Genomic DNA, 17,479 nt, shown 5'->3' with positions numbered 1-17,479 from the left:
CCCCTCAGATTCCTATTAAATCTTTTCCCCTTCAACTTGGACCAATGTCTTCTGGTTCTCAATTCCCCTACTCTGGGCAAGAGACTCTGTGCATCTACCCGATCTATTCCTCTCATGATTTTGTACACCTCTATAAGATCACCCCTCATCCTCCTGGTCTCCAGGGAATAGAGTCCCAGCCTGCTCAACCTCTCCCTACAGCTCACACCCTCTAGTCCTGGCAACATCCTCGTTAATTGTCCATAGTGGGTAGGATAGAGCTAGTATATGGGAGATCGCTGGTCAGTGCGGACTTGGTGGGCCGAAGGGCCTGTTTCCACACTGTATCTCTAAAACTAAAACTAAATTCACCAGCCTTTGGCTAAATAAATTCTTCCTCATCTTCATTACAAAACGCACTCCACTTGTTCCTTGAATGGTGGGACCTTCTGCTTTGTCAGGCGGTGCCTTGAAGCTGCTTCCTGGTTAAGATTACGGGGAGATGTCGTTAGCTTTTGAGGGGCTTTCGGTTCTAAAGTGTTGTAAGGTGGCAGAGTCTCAAGATCCCCAGTGGCTGAAGGGCAGAGAAGGAAGGAGACGCAATGGAGACTTGTCATGTGGCCCAGAGCAAGTCTCAGAACTTCAGGTAAGTGGAAGCCCAACCTTGCATCGCTAGGTAAGTGGAAGCCAATGTTATTTTAATTAAAAAGTGCTGGAGTAACTCAGCGGGTCAGGCAGCATCTCTAGAGAACATGGATAGGTGACGTTTCACAGAGTGCTGGAGTAACTCAGCGGGTCAGGCAGCATCTCGGGAGAACATGGATAGGTGACGTTTCATAGAGTGCTGGAGTAACTCAGCGGGTCAGGCAGCATCTGTGGAGAACATGGATAGGTGACGTTTCACATAGTGCTGGAGTAACTCAGCGGGTCAGGCAACATCTGTGGAGAACATGGATAGGTGACGTTTCACAGAGTGCTGGAGTAACTCAGCGGGTCAGGCAGCATCTCGGGAGAACATGGATAGGTGACGTTTCAGGTCGAGACCCTTCTTCAGACGCTGAAGCAGATCTGAAGAAGGATCTCGACCCAAAATGTTCAGGACCCTGCTTTTAGCTCGGTGATTTGTTCCAAACATCTTCCTATCAAAACTCCCCTCACCTGTGTCCACCTGCCACACTTTGTCATCCCTCTCACCTTTTCCAGCCTACTTCCCTCCCAACGTTTTGTTTGGACCCATTTTCAGACTGAAGGATCATTTCAATTGTTCTGAATTCAATGTGTTCACCAAATTGCTGTCATGTCATTCACGGCCACCCATGCGACTCAAACTGATTAAGTGCGTCCTCTGCTGGCCAACAGTCTAATAGCAGGTAGGCACAAGCTGCTGGAGTAACTCAGCGGGACAGGCAGCATCTCTGGAGAGAAGGAATGGGTGACGTTTCGGGCCGAGATCCTTCTTCAGACTCTAGCAAGTCTGGGTTAAAACATAGAGTGTGAGAGCTGGAGGAATCACAGAGGGGGAGCAGAGGGAGAGAATGTTGCAGAACTCTCATCAGAGAGAGGAGGAATGGCGGGACTGTCATATGTTGAAAGACTGGAGCGACTAGGCTTGTATACACTGGAATTTAGAAGGATGAGAGGGGATCTTATCGAAACGTATAAGATTATTAAGGGGTTGGACATGTTAGAGGCAGGAAACATGTTCCCAATGTTGGGGGAGTCCAGAACAAGGGGCCGCGATTTGAGAATAAGGGGTAGGCCATTTAGAACGGTGATGAGGAAAAACTTTTTCAGTCAAAGAGTTGTGAATCTGTGGAATTCTCTGCCTCAGAAGGCAGTGGAGGCCAATTCTCTGAATGCATTCAAGAGAGAGCTAGATAGAGCTCTTAAGGATAGCGGAGTCAGGAGGTATGGAGAGAAGGCAGGAACGGGGTACTGATTGAGAATGATCAGCCATGATCACATTGAATGGTGGTGCTGGCTCGAAGGGCCGAATGGCCTACTCCTGCACCTATTGTCTATTGTCTATTGTCTAACTTCTTCAAGGTAGGATAGGCACAAAATGCTGGAGTAACTCAGCAGGACAGGCAGCATCTCTGGTGTGAAGGAATGGGTGACGTTTCGGGTCGAGACCCTTCTTCAGACTGAGAGTCGGGGGCAGGGGGAGATACAGAGATAAGGAAGTGCAAGGTGTGAGAACGAGACATAAAATGGGGTAGAGATCAAGGAACATGTTGAATAGATCATCTTCAGCTAGGAGAAGGTGACAACAAAACAAACAGTAGTCTGGTGGGAGAACTGTGAAGGGGAGGGATGATGAGAAGAAAGGCAAGGGCTACTTGAAGTCAAGGAAAATAAATCTGAAGAAGGGTCTCGCCCCGAAACGTCACCCATCTTCACCCATCACCTGAAATGTCACCTTCTCTCCTGAGATGCTACCTGACCCGCTGAGTTAATCCAGCATTTTGTGTCTGCCTTAGAGAAGTCAATGTTCATACCGCTGGGGTGTGAGCTGCCCAAGTGAAATATGAGGTGCTGTTCCTCCAATTTGCGCTGGGCCTCACTCTGACAATGGAGGAGGCCCAGGACAGAAAGGTCAGTGTGGGAATGGGAGGGGATGTTGAAGACCCAGGCTCGGTCCTGACTGCAGGTGCTGTCTTGGAAAATAGGTGCAGGAGTAGGCCATTCGGCCCTTCGAGCCAGCACCGCCATTCAATATGATCATGGCTGATCATCCAAAATCAGTACCCCATTCCTGCTTTCTCCCCATATCCCTTGATTCCGTTAGCCTTAAACTATATCTAACTCTCTCTTGATAACGTCCAGTGAATTGGCCTCCACTGCCCTCTGTGGAAAAGAATTCCGCAGAGAACAATGCACCAGTGGTGAAGGCAACATCTGCAGTTCCTTCCGACTCAAAGGATTGTTCTGAGCTGGAACTGCACGCAGCAATTATCTTGCTGAAGTCATGAAGTAAACGTCATTGAGGTCATGAACCTGAATTAGCAAAAGGCCGACTCGTAGAAAGAGAACATCGTGTCTTGTTGAAACTGCTGAATGGTAAAACCCTGTGTGTTCTGCTTGGGGTGTGTCTGTAACTGCAAGAGGTCACAGCCAACGTCTTGTTTGCCCAACACCCAAAACAGCTTAACCTTTGGTAAATGTGCCTAGAGTGAGAAAGGGAGGCTTCATCTACATTCGAGATATCAACGGCATTCACGTCTTGAAGAAGGTCTTTCACACCCCAGTCATCAGGTTCAAAGGGTCAGGCAGCATCTCCCGAGAGAAGGAATGGGTGATGTTTCGGGTCGAGACCCTTCTTCACCCATTCCTTCTATCCAGAGATGCTGCCCGTCCCTTAAGGATAGCGGAGTGAGGGGGTATGGGGAGAAGGCAGGAACGGGGTACTGATTGAGAGTGATCAGCCATGATCGCATTGAATGGCGGTGCTGGCTCGAAGGGCTGAATGGCCTACTCCTGCACCTATTGTCTATTGTCTATTGTCTATTGATACTCCAGCATTTTGTGTCTACCTTCGATTTAAACCAGCATTTGCAGTTTTCTTTCCTACATCAAGTTTAACGGGTCAGTGGATAATCCATCCCCATAAATCCACTTGTAGAAGAGATTCTGGTTCAATTAATTCATGTAAGGTTGTACGTTTCAAAGGGATTACCTCTCATTCTTTAATTCGTCTAAAATCAAGGGTAATTGCCTGATCTGTTTAACCTCTCTCTGCATTTCAAAGGGGTCAACCTAGGGGAAATCGTGCTTGACTAATCTTCTGGAATTTTTTGAGGATGAAACAAGTAGAATGTATAATGGAGAGCCAGTGGATGTGGTGTATCGACTTAAAAAAAGCCTTTGACAAGGTCCCACACAAGAGATTAGTGTGCAAAATTAGAGCACACGGTATTGGGGGTAGGTTATTGACATGGGTAGAGAACTGGTTGGCAGACAGGAAGCAAAGAGCAGGAATTAACGGGTCCTTTTCAGAATGGCAGGCAGTGACTAGTGGGGTGCCGCAAGGCTCGGTGCTGGGACCCCAATTATTTACAACATATATTAAGGGTTTAGACGAGGGGATTAAATGTGACATCTCCAGGTTTGCAGATAACACAAAGCTGGGTGGCAGTGTGAGTTGGATAGGTTGGGTGTCATAGAGTCATAGAGTCCTACAGCACAGAAAGAGGCCCTTCGGCCCATCGTGTCCGCGCCGCCCATTACCAAACACAGTCTAATTTTAATCCCATTTTCCCGCATTTGGACCGTAGCCCTGAATGTTGTAGCATTTCAAGTGCCCATTCAAATGCCTCTTAAACGTTGTGAGTGTTCCCGCCTCCACCACCACCCCAGGCAGTGAGTTCCAGACTCCAACCACCCTCTGGGTGGAAAAGTTCTTTCTCACATCCCCCCGAAACCTCCCTCCCCTTACCCTGTATCTATGTCCCCTCGTTGTTGAACCTTCCACCAGTGGAAGAAGTTCCCTGCCATCTACCTTATCTATGCCCCTCATGATCTTGTACACCTCGATCATGTCCCCTCTCAGCCTTCTCTGCTCCAGGGAAAACAACCCCAGTCTGCTCAGTCTCTCCTCACAGCCGAGGCCCTTCATCCCTGGCAGCATCCTGGTGAATCTCCTCTGCACCCTCTCCAAAGCTATCACATCCTTTCTATAATGTGGTGACCAGAACTGTACACAATACTCCAGCTATGGCCTCACTAGTGTTCTGTACAATTCCATCATTACCCCCCTACTTATATATTCGATGCCCCGGCTAATGAAGGCCAGTAACCCATATGCCTTTTTAACCACCCTGTCCACCTGTCCTGCTGCCTTCAAGGACTTGTGTACCTGTACTCCAAGGTCCCTCTGTACCCCTGTCTTCCCTAGGGTCCTTCCATTCATGGTGTACTCCCTCTCCAAGTTATTTCTGCCAAAGTGCATCACCTCGCACTTTTCAGGATTAAATTCCATCTGCCACAGCTCCGCCCATCTGACCATCTCATCTATATCTTCCTGCAGCTTGCAGATCCCTTCTTCGCTATTCACTACCACCCCTACCTTTGTGTCATCTGCAAACTTGCTGATCATGCCCTGTACGTTGACATCCAGATCATTTATGTAGATTACAAACAGTAAGGGACCCAACACCGATCCCTGCGGCACCCCACTGGACACGTGAGTGAGCAAATGATGAAAGAATGGGTCAACTGGGCTTGTATTCACTGGAATTTAGAAGGCTGAGAGGAGATCTTAGAAATATCTAAAATTCTTAAAGGATTGGACAGGCTTGATGCAGGAAAAATGTTCCCGATGTTGGGGGAGTCCAGAACCAGGGGTCAAACAGTTTATGAATAAGGGGTCGGCCATTTTGGACTGAGATGAGGAAAAACTTCTCCACCCAGCGAGTTGTGAATCTGTGGAATTCTCTGCCACAGAAGGCAGTGGAGGCCGATTCACTGGATGTTTTCAAGAGAGAGTTAGATTTAACTCTTTGGGCTAAAGGAATCAAGAGATATGGGAAGAAAGCATGAATGGGGTACTGATTTTAGATGATCAGCCATGATCATATTGAATGGCGGTGCTGGCTCGAAGGGCCAAATGGCCTACTCCTGCACCTAATTTCTTAAATGTTTCTCCGTTTCTGTGGTGAACCTGATGAAACAGTGCCCTTCTATTAGGAGAGGATGCCCTCTCGAGTGGAGGTCAGGCCCGGAGACGGTTTAGTCTTGCTTCTTGATTATTTTCCACTTGCTTCAGGAAGTGGTCAATTTTATAGCTGTATCCTGTTATTTTGAGAAGAATAAGGTAATGAAACATTTGAGCAAACCGCAGGTGTGGTTTCCCTGTGCCAGTGAGATGGTGGCAGCACCTTGTGTAGCTCAGAGCAGAACCTAGAACCTAGAACCTAGAACATAGGACAGTACAGCACAAGAACAGGTCCTTCGGCCCACAACGTGCAGTTTAGTTTAGAGATACAGTGCAGAAACAGGCCCTTCGTCCCACCGTGTCCGCGCCGACCAGCGATCCCCGCACATTAACACACTAGGGACAATTTTACAATTTTGTTTAATACCAACCCTATTATCCTACAAACCTGCACGTCTTTGGAGTGTGGGAGGAAACCGAAGATCTCGGAGTAAACCCATGCAGGTCACGGGGAGAACGTACAAGCTCCAGACAGACAGCACCCGTAGTCAGGATTGAACCTGGGTCTCTGGCGCTGTGAGGCAGCAACTCTACTGCTGCGCCACCGTGACACATGTGTGCCAAACACGATGCTAAAACCATCAATTCTTCAATGGATGAATGGTGATTTATTGGTCACACATGCAAATACATGGTGAAATTCTTTCTGCATATATTACACATGTGGGCACCATGTGTTTTTGGCGCCATTATTGAAAGTTCAGTCGGCCCGCACGCTCGATGTAAAGTCTCGCCCCCGCCCCTGACATCAGTCTGAAGAAGGGTCTTGACCCGAAACGTCACCCATTCCTTCTCTCCGGAGATGCTGCCTGACCCGCTGAGTTACTCCAACATTTTGTATCTACCTTCGATTTAAACCAGCATCTGCAGTTTTGGTTATTGAGTAGAACTGTCACTCGTGGAACAAAGCTGTTTTTATGTCTGGCTGTGGCTGCTCTGACAGTCTGGAGTCGCCTTCCAGAGGGAAGTGCTTCAAAGAGTTTGTGGCCAGGGTGAGAGGGGTCAGAGATGATCGTGCCCGCTCGCTTCCTGGCCCTTGCAGTGTACAGTTCGTCAATGGGGGGAAGGTTGCAGCCAACAACCTTCTCAGCTGTGCGAACGATCCGTTACAGCCTCCGGATGTGGTGCTTGGTGGCTGAGCCAAACCAGACCATGATGGAGAAGGTGAGGACGGACTCAATGATAGCAGTATAGAATTGGACCATCATTGCCTGTGGCAGATTGTGTTTCTTCAGTTGCCGCAGGAAGTACATCCTCTGTTGGGCCTTTTTGACTGTGGAGTCGATGGTGGCCCCCCATTTTAGGTCCTTGGAGATGATGGTTCCAAGGAACTTAAATGACTCCACAGATGTGACTGTGGTGTTGTTGATAAACCCGGGTCTCTGGCGCTGTGAGGCAGCAACTCTACCGCTGTGCCACCGTGCCGCCCTGGGTATAGTGGGTTTTTCTGGGACAGTCCCCTACTATATTGAATTGAATTAAATACATTTTATTAGCCAAGTGTGTATATTTAGATTTAGAGATATTTTTTAGATTTAGAGATACAGCGCGGAAACAGGCCCTTCGGCCCACCGAGTCCGTGCCGCCCAGCGATCCCCGCACATTAACACTATCCAACACACACTAGGGACAATTTTTACATTTACCCAGCCCATGAACCTACAAACCTGCACGTCTTTGGAGTGTGGGAGGAAACCGAAGATCTCGGAGAAAACCCACGCAGGTCACGGGGAGAACGTACAAACTCCCTACAGATGGCGCCCGTAGTCAGGATCGAACCTGAGTCTCCGGCGCTGCATTCGCTGTAAGGCAGCAACTCTACCGCTGCGCCACCGTGCCGCCCTATATGTGTATATTGCCTTGGTGCTTTGCTCGCAAGGATAAAAACATGATATAGACAATTAAAATAAAACATTATAATTTAAACTTATGAAAATAAAATAGCAGAGCAAAAAGAGACTACTGTAGTGGCCTGGCGGAGGGAGGCCAGAGAAAAGGCAAGATGCTAGGCAGTTTAAGGTAAGGTTCTTTATTAGGCTGTGAGCTCCTGCTCACAGCATAGTCCACCTAGGGATGAGCCACGCCTCCCCACGGGTTGGCTTTTAACCCCTTACGCCTGTCCGTCACGTAACGAGGGGGCTGACCCAAGGAGTGGCCTGATCCCCCGGGACCGCCACAGGACCCCCCCCCCCCCCAAGAACCGGAGGTACAAAACGGACAGGAGGGCGCACGAGGCGACCAGCCCGGGTGCGCACCATGACCGGCGCAGGGACCGGCGACTGACTGACAGGTGGAGGGGTCGTAGCAGACACTGGCGGGGGTAACGTGGACGGGGGGCGACCGCGCGGGCGGGGCTGCGCAACTGGCACCGGCCAATCAATGTCCACGTGTGCCGGCTTCAGCCGTGCGACCGAAACAGTCTCGCTGCGACCCCCCATGTCCAGAACGAATGTGGCCGAGCCGTGTTGCAGGACCCGGAAGGGGCCCTCGTACGGCCGCTGGAGTGGTGATCGGTGCGCACCCGGGCTGGTCGTCTCGTGTGCCCCCCTGTCCGTTTTTACCTCCGGTTAGTCCGAGTTTGTACGTTCTCCCCGTGACCTGCGTGGGTTGGTTTTCTCCGAGATCTTCGGTTTCCTCCCACACTCCAAAGACGTACAGGTATGTAGGTTAATTGGCTGGGTAAATGTAAAAATTGTCCCTAGTGGGTGTAGGATAGTGTTAATGTGCGGGGATCGCTGGGCGGCACGGACTTGGTGGGCCGAAAAGGCCTGTTTCCGGCTGTATATATATATGATATGATATGATAAAATACGGGATGTCCCGGCTAATACGGGACAGTTGGCAAACGTAGGTGGGACTAGTTTAGATGGGGCACCTTGGTCAGCATGGGCTAGTTGGGCCAAAGGGCCTGTTTTCATGCTGTGTTTTCTATGACCCATATAAAGGGCAGGGTGTCAAAGGTTCTGTACACGATAGTACCATCAAAAACAAGAGCGTGGGTTTAAGGTGAAAGTAGGGCGCTTTGAAGTGGATTCAAAGGGAATTTACACAGAGAATTATTCATGTATGGAATGAGCTGCCAGAGGAGGCTGGTGGCTATTAGATATTGTCACTACGAGACATGTAGACTGGGACTTGAAAATGGGATCAGTCTAGATGACTTAAAGGTTGGCATATAAGTGTTCAAAATCATGAGAGGAATAGATTGGGTAGACACATGGTCTCTTGCCCAGAGTAGGGGAATCGAGGACCAGAGGGCGTAGGGTTAGGGTGAGAGGACTAAAGCTTTAATAGGAATCTGAGGGGCAACCTTTTTAGATTTAGATTTTTAGATTTTCTTTTAGATTTAGAGATACAGCCGGAAACAGGCCTTTTCGGCCCACCAAGTCCGTGCCGCCCAGCGATCCCCGCACATTAACACTATCCTACACACACTAGGGACAATTTTTACATTTACCCAGTCAATTAACCTACATACCTGCACGTCTTTGGAGTGTGGGAGGAAACCGGAGATCTCGGAGAAAACCCACGCAGGTCACGGGGAGAACGTGCAAACTGCGTACAGACGGCGCCCGTAGTCAGGATCGAACCTGAGTCTTTGGCGCTGCATTCGCTGTAAGGCAGCAACTCTACCGCTGCGCCACCGTGCCGCGTTTACACAAAGGGTGGTGGGTGTATGAAACAAGCTGCCAGAGGACATAGTTGAGGCAGGGACTATCCCAACTATTTGGTAACTCAAATTTCATTGTACCTTAATTGGTACATGTGACAATAAACTGACCTTGAAACCTTGAACATTTAAGAAACATCTCGACAGGTACACGGACAGACACAAAATGCTGGATTAACTCAGCGGGACAAGCAGCATCTCCGGAGAGAAGGAATGGGCGACGTTTCTGGTCGAGACTTCCTTCAGACGTACATAGATAGGACAGGTTTAGAGGGATATGGGCCAAATGCGGGCAGGTAGGTCAGAAGTGATAGACATAGAAAATAGGTGCAGGAGGAGGCCATTCGGCCCTTTGAGCCAGCACCGCCATTCATCGTGATCATGGCTGATCAGCCACAATCAGTAATCCGTGCCTGCCTTCTCTCCATATTCCGCTAGCCCCTAGAGCTCTGTCTAACTCTCTTTTAAATTCATCCAGTGAATTGGTCTCCACTGCCCTCTGTGGCAGAGAATTCCACAAATTCACAACTCTGGGTGATTTTTTTTTTCTCATCTCAGTTAGGAGCAGAATTAGGCCATTCGGCCCATCAAGTCTACTCCGCCATTCAATCGTGGCTGATCTATCTCTCCCTCCTAACCCCATTCTCCTGCCTTCTCCCCATAACCCCTGACACCCAAACTATACCCATAATACAGTGGAGTTACTGTGCAGGTCAGGAGCATGTATCAATGCAAAAACCTTCCACATGCATATAAAAAATGTATTGCAGCATTAACAGTGCTTTTCAGACTATTTTTTAAATGCGTGATAATTTCGCAACATTCGGAGAAACAAGACATATTTGAGATAGCAACTGTGAAGCCACACTTGGTCACATAACAGTAATATAAAGCATAGATGTGTTGATTGGGTATCTGCATTGGGTGAGAAGTCACAAGACTTATAATGCCACATGGCCCTGTTCATGTTCACTCCTCCAGTTGAGTTTATTGTCACGTGTACTGAGGTACAGTGATGAGCTTTTGTTGCGTGCTAACCAGTCAGCGGTAAGACTGGACATGATTACAATCGAGCCGTCCACAGTGTACAGAAACACGATAAGGGAATAACGTTCAGTGCAAGGTAAAGCCAGCAAAGTCCGATCAAGGATAGTCCGAGGGTCACCAATGAGGTAGATAGTAGTTCAGCACTGCTCTCTGGTTGTGGTAGGATGGTTCAGTTGCCTGATAACAGCTGGGAAGAATCTGGAGGTGTGCGTTTTCACACTTCTGTACCTTTTGCCCGATGGGAGAGGGGAGAAGAGGGAGTGGCCGGGGTGCGACTGGTCCTTGATGATGCTGCTGGCCTTGCCGAGGCAGCGTGAGGTGTAGATGGAGTCAATGGGAGGGAGGTTGGTTTGTCTGATGGTCTGGGCTGCGTCCACAATTCTCTGCAATTTCCTGCGGTCTTGGATGGAGCTGTTCCAGCCAGGGCCGTTTTTACAGCATTATGGGCCCCCGGACAAAGCAGTGTACTGGGGCCCCTACCGTTACTCTCCCCCACCCCCCTTTCCCTACCAGTCCCCCCCTGTCGTGCCGGCGAAAAGCACTTACAGATCGCTGTGAGAAGCACTTAGTGACCGAAAATGTTGCGAAAAAAGCACTTATTGAACCTACATTTTTAAAGTAGTATTTATTTATTGCAAGTCACTTAACATACACAGATCAGCATGGGGCCCCTATGCTCGTGGGGCCCCGGGCAAGTGCCCATCAGGCCCATGCGTTAAGACGGCCCTGGTTCCAGCCCCTTTGCTTCAAAAGAACTCGTGGTGAAACTGCAAGTGCGTTTATCGATAAGTTTATATAATATGCCTTTTTTTAGAGTTGTTCCTGTTCCCTTGCCTTCCTTAACAAACGGTGGAGGAAAGTAATTAGTTGCAGATCTGACTACAACTTGTTGAATTGTGACATTGACCGTGTGGACATTAACTGAATATCTTTAAACTGCAGATAATGGAAATCGGAAATAGAATTTCCAGTCACAGCACAGTGGTGCAGCAGGTGGAGCTGCTGCCTCACAGCGCCAGAGACACAGGTTCTACCCCGACCTCGGACGCTGTCTGTGTGGAGTTTGCACGTTCTCCCTGTGACGGGAATGATTTTCTCCGGGTGCTCTGGTTTGCTCCCACATCTATTGCCCAGGGTAGGGGAATCCAGGACCAGAGGACATAGGTTTAAGGTGAAGGGGCAGGAAAGATGTAATCAGAACCAACCTGAGGGGTAACGTTTTCCACACAAAGGGTGGTGGGTGTATGGAACGAGTTGCCAGAGGAGATGGTTGAGGCAGGGACTAACCCAACGTTCAAGAAACATTTGGACAGGTACATGGACAGGACGGGTTTGGAGGGATATGGGCCAAACACAAGCAGGTGGGACTAGTGTAGATGGTTGGTGTGGGCAAGTTGGGCCAAAGGGCCTGTTTCCATGCTGTATCACTCTATGACTCTATGACTCTAGGAACCTACTTGGCCCATGATGCCCAGAGTAGTTTCTGGGAGTGAAAAGGATTCTTTGGAAAGGTCTCCATCTTAAATAATGTCATAGAGTCATAGAGTGATACAACGCGGAAACAGGCCCTTCGGCCCAACTTGCCCACACTGGCCAACATGTCCCATCTACACTAGTCCCACCTGCCCACGTTTGGTCCATATCCCTCCAAACCTGTCCTATCCATGTCTTTGAAAGAGTTATCAGATTACACCAATTTACACAACTATCTTCTTTTCAGGTTTATATTCTCTTTCCTTTATTAGTAAATCTCTACTGAAAGGCTACTTATTGCAAAAAAAAGATTACTGTGGGAAATGCGGTCAAATATCGAAACCAACATGACATTTTAGACAATAGACAATAGACAATAGGTGCAGGAGGAGGCCATTCGGCCCTTTGAGCCAGCACCGCCATTCAATGTGATCATGGCTGATCATTCTCAATCAGCACCCCGTTCCTGCCTTCTCCCCATACCCCCTGACTCCGCTATCCGCAAGAGCTCTTTCTAGCTCTCTCTTGAATGCATTCAGAGAATTGGCCTCCACTGCCTTCTGAGGCAGAGAATTCCACAGATTCACAACTCTCTGACTGAAATAGTTTTTCCTCATCTCAGTTCTAAATGGCCTACCCCTTATTCTTAAGCTGTGGCCCCTTGTTCTGGACTCCCCCAACATTGGGAACATGTTTCCTGCCTCTAACCTGTCCAACAACTTAATAATCTTATACGTTTCGATAAGATCCCCTCTCATCCTTCTAAATTCTAAATACAATTCTATGATTCTAATCCTATTTTATTTCACATCTATTGCTAATAAAACAGACATTAAAATAAAAAAAACTACGTTGAAATAGTTTTAAAATAATATTAAAAAAATAAAATATTAAAAATAATCCTTATTCATGAAACCAGTCGTACAAATTGTGGTATATTTTTGATTGAGGAAGGCTGTTAAACTTAGTGCAAATGGTACAAAACCTCTCTGTCCAGTCTGTGTGCATCTTCACAGTGTATCGCTTCCTCCAGCTGAAGTATTGCTCGTAGCGAGTCCTGTTCTGCCACAGGGCCTTGAGGAACTTGGCCAGTTTCTCCTCAGTGGGAAAGTCGTTGATGTGGATGAAGGAGTCCGCTGGGACAAACCTTTCATAGTTGGCTCTGGGGGGGCCCAGGACCACCGGGACAGAGCCGGCCATGAAGGCGTTCCTCCAGAGCTTCTCAGTGATGTAGTCTTTGTGCACAGAGTTCTCAAATGCCAGGTAAAAGGCGTATCTGGAGATCGTTGGCAGTAGGAGAGTCTTCTTCAGGTACTTCCTGACTGACTTTCCGTAGACGTCGATGGGCATGTACTTGCTGAGGTTCAGGTGCAACTGCGCCCTGCGGCTTTTCTTGTGGTAGTTGCTGATAATCCAGGTGGAGAGTCGAGGTTTCTCCGGGATGGAGACGTGGTCACGTTGGCGTCTGCTGATCAGACACCCGTAAGGGATGAAGATGTCCGAGTCCTCTCGGTAGGTCATGGTCCAGTTGAAGAGCCCGTTGAGTTGCCGAAGGTTCTTGGTGTTGGATGGGGACTCCAGGGACACCCAGACCCACTTCTGGTTGGGCGGTCTGGCGCCCAGCGGCAGGCTGGAGATGTTGGCCTGGATCTCCTGGTGGTGGAAGACCACCACGTCCGCCCGCTCCAAGGCAGACCTGTCGCAGGTGAGGACGCAGTCGTCTGTGGCGTGGAGGTCCTGGCACGCGTTGGCCCCTGCGCTGTAGTTGACGAGGAAGGGCCAGCTCCAGACCAACACCACCAGCGGGGCCCTGCCGAGCCTTGCCCGCGGTCCCGTGGGCCGAGCGTAGTTGCTGGGGTAGACCATGAAGGTGGCAACCATCAGGGCAAGGGCCACCATCACCATGCCCCTCTTGCTTATTCGCAAGAGTCCATCCATCAGCCGGGCAAGCAACGACCCAACAGAAGCAGCGACTGAGGTTGTTCGGACACTTTTGCACAGACGTCTGCAGAACATGAGCGAGTCGTGAGCGGTGTCTACAGGAATTCAAGGAGACCGTGGTTAGTTACACAGCTTTGCTGCGCTCCACAACGCCTTTGAAGGTGCCAATGCCTCGATCAACATCTGAGCTTCGGAGAGGAAACAGCTGTATGGGTGTGTGTGTGTGGGTGTGTGTGTGCAAGGTGGCAAAACGATGAACAAATGACTTTCTGCCAAAAAAAAACCAAATTGCTTTATCAGTTTGAAGGTATTCAGCATAACGGACAAACAAACAAATTGTGGGGGGGGGGGGGGGGGGGGGGGGGGGGACAAGCAGTTTCTAAGGCAGTTGAGAATAACTGTACAGTTTTGCACTGAAACACAGCCTCAAGCAATAAATAGCAAAACTGGACCTTTCATGAACTTCGAAGAGACGGACCGTTGAATTAGGAGCTTAAATGATTCATTGCCTTGAGCCTGCTTCATGGAAATCATTGGCTAATTTGTGACGTAAACTCAGTTTTCTCTCTCTCTGCCTGGGCTGTCAGGTTAAGGATCCAGAGTGTTTTATTGTCATTTGTCCAGAACTGCAACAATTTCCCCCCTCCTCACCCCCCCCCACCCCTTTACTTTCAGTCTGATGAAGGACCCCGATCACCTCTTTCTCCAGAGATGCTGCCCGACCTGCCGAGTTACTCCAGCTCTTTGTGTCTATCTTGGGTATAAACCTACGCCTGCAGTTCTGTGTTTCTACATGATGTCTATGGGGGCTTGCTCTGTAAAAATTGGCAGCTATGTTTCCTACATTACAACAGAGACAACAGCCTCTCTCTCCATCAATGCCAGCAAAGCCAAAAGAGATTGTGACTAACGTCAGGAAGCGAAGTTAGACACAAAATGCTGGAGTAACTCAGTGGGTCAGGCAGCATCTCAGGAGAGAAGGAATGGGACCCTTCTTCAGACTGATGTCAGATGCTGCCTGACCCGCTGAGTTATTCCAGCATTTTGTGTGTACCTTCGATTTGAAGCAGCATCTGCAGTTATTTTCCTACTCAGGTAGTGAAGTGGTGCTTGACACTGAAGCAGAGATGGTCAAAACTTCACCCCCTCAGAATAAATATCCTGGACCAGCCACATCAAAGCCATGGCCAAGAATGCACACTAATACCTCTACTTCCTTAGAAGGCTTCGCAAGTTCAGCATGTCCACCACAACCCTCACCAACTTCTACAGATGCGTCACAGAAAGTATTTTATCAGGACGCATCACAGCTTGGTTTGGGAACAGCTCCATCCAAGACCGCAAGAAATTGCAGTTGTTGACATAGCCCAGACCATCGCACAAACCAACCTCCCTTCCATCGACTCCATCTACACCTCATGCTGCCTCGGCAAGGCCAGCAGCATCATCAAGGACCAGTCTCACCTCCATGCTGGTTTAAACCCAAGATAGACACAAAATGCTGGAGTAACTCAGCGGGCCAGGCAGCATCTCTGGAGAGAAGGAATCAGGGTGACCTTCTTCAGACTGATACTCTAGCCTGCCCTTGCTTTTACCATATAAAGCAAAGTGAAGTTCAGACAGTTTGTCGAGGTGTGGCAAAGTCTCTTTCTCTTCCTTTGAAGTTGCTCTCTCATAAAGAGAGTGTGTTGTGACTCACTTTGCAGACAACGGAAGATGTTAATCCTGATGTGGTGTTGGGCTGAGACTCTGGATACCGGAGGCATATGCCCTAGGGCTGCCCAGCAACAGACAGAAACTTGCAATGATGGTTCAGCACTAAGTGGGGGTTTAGCTTTGAACCAGAAGAATTATAGACACCAACAGCTGGAGTAACTGAGCAGGTCAGACTGTCTGTCAACTCTTCTGCCTGTCCCGCTGAGTTACTCCAGCTTTTTGTGTCTATCTTCGGTTTAAACCAGCATCTGCAGTTCCTTCCCACACTTTTTTTGTTTAGTTTAGTTTGGAGATACAGCAGGGAAACAGGCCCTTCGGCCCACCGAGTCCGTGCCGACCAGCGATCCCCGCACACTAACACTATCCTACACACACTAGGGACCATTTTACAAAGACACCAAAGGTACAGACAGCACCCGTGGTCGGGATCGAACCCGGGTCTCTGGCGCTGTGAGGCAAATGCCTTTTAATTCTGTGATGGTTGTCACGGTGGCTGCCTCAACTACCTCCTCCGACAACTCCTTGCACACTACCCTTGGTGTAAAGAAGTTGCCACTCAGGTTCCTATTAAATCTTTCGCCCCTCATCTTAAATCTATGTGAGCAATTTTGGGCCCCATATCTGAGGAAGGATGTGCTGGCTCTGGAGAGGGTCCAGAGGAGGTTTACAAGAATGATCCTGGAATGAGTGGGTTAACACATGATGAGCGTTTGTCGGCACTGGGCCTGTACTCGCTGGAGTTCAGAAGAATGAGGGGGGACCTCATTGAAACCTACAGAATAGTGAAAGGCCTGGATAGAGTGGATGTGGAGAAGATGTTTCTACAAGTGGGAGAGTCTAGGACTAGAGGTGATAGCCTTAGAATTAAAGGACGTTCTTTTACAGTCTGGTTTGGGAACAGCTCTGCCCAGGACAGGATGGCCCTGCAGAGAGTAGTGCGTTCGGCAGAATGCACCATGGGAACTACACTCGTCCCCCTGCAGGACCTATACATCAGGAGGTGCAGATCCAGAGCAAGCAAGATCATGAGGGACCCCTGCCACCCCAGCAACGGACTGTTCCAGATGCTACGATCAGGCAAACGCCTCCGCTGTCACGCTGTGAAAACGGAGAGGATGAGACGGAGTTTCTTCCCACAGGCCATCAGGACTGTCAACTTTTATAACCCCAGAGACTAAATTTTTGTCGACACTAATAGTAACTTATTAACTTTATTTATATGCTGTAACTGTAATTCTTTTTGTGCACAATCCGCAGGCATTGCCACTTTCATTTCACTGCACATCGTGTATGTGTATGTGACAAATAAATTTGACTTGACTTGACTTTAGGAAGAAGATGAGGGGGAATTTCTTTAGTCAGAGGGTGGTGAATCTGTGGATTTTTTTGTCACAGAAGGCTGTGGAGGCCAAGTCAGTGGATATACAATATTTAAGGCAGAGATAGATAGATTCTTGATCAGTACGGGTGTCAGAGGTTATGGGGAGAAGGCAGGAGAATGGGGTTAGAAGGGAGAGATTTAGATTTTTTTTTAGATTTAGATTTAAAGATACAGCGCGGAAACAGGCCCTTCGGCCCACTGGGTCCGCACTGACCAGAGATCCCCGCACATTAACATTATCCTACACACATTAGGGACAATTTTTAAAAAACATTTGCCCAGCCAATTAACCTACAAACCTGTACGTCTTTGGAGTGTGGGTGGAAACCGAAGATCTCGGAGAAAACCCACGCAGGTCACGGGGAGAACGTACAAACTCCGTACAGACGGCGCCCGTAGTCGGGATCGAACCTGAGTCTCCGGCGCTGCATTCGCTGTAAGGCAGCAACTCTACCACTGCGCCACCGTGCCGCCGATAGATCAGCCACGATTGAATGGCGGAGTAGACGATGGGCCGAATGGCCTAATACTGCTCCTATCACGTATGACCTTATGACTT

The 17,479-nt window shown here is 48.9% G+C and overlaps 1 protein-coding gene across 2 annotated transcripts in view; it reads right to left on the bottom strand.

Annotated features, from left to right (window-relative positions):
* Positions 1-12,700: 12,700 nt before the first annotated feature.
* Positions 12,701-17,479, bottom strand: part of LOC144608556 (alpha-(1,3)-fucosyltransferase 7) — a 53,128-nt gene continuing 48,349 nt past the window's right edge. For both annotated transcript variants that reach the window (XM_078426498.1, XM_078426497.1), the window contains one exon: positions 12,701-13,918. In XM_078426498.1, the coding sequence (XP_078282624.1) occupies positions 12,786-13,898 (1,113 nt within the window). In that variant the 5' untranslated portion in view covers positions 13,899-13,918 and the 3' untranslated portion in view covers positions 12,701-12,785. The remainder of the gene's footprint in view (positions 13,919-17,479) is intronic.

The sequence above is a fragment of the Rhinoraja longicauda genome, chromosome 31 (assembly GCF_053455715.1).
Source record: "Rhinoraja longicauda isolate Sanriku21f chromosome 31, sRhiLon1.1, whole genome shotgun sequence".
NCBI lineage: Eukaryota > Metazoa > Chordata > Chondrichthyes > Rajiformes > Arhynchobatidae > Rhinoraja > Rhinoraja longicauda.
Note: the sequence above shows the minus strand (reverse complement) of the source record. Positions and strands in the feature narration are given on the sequence as shown.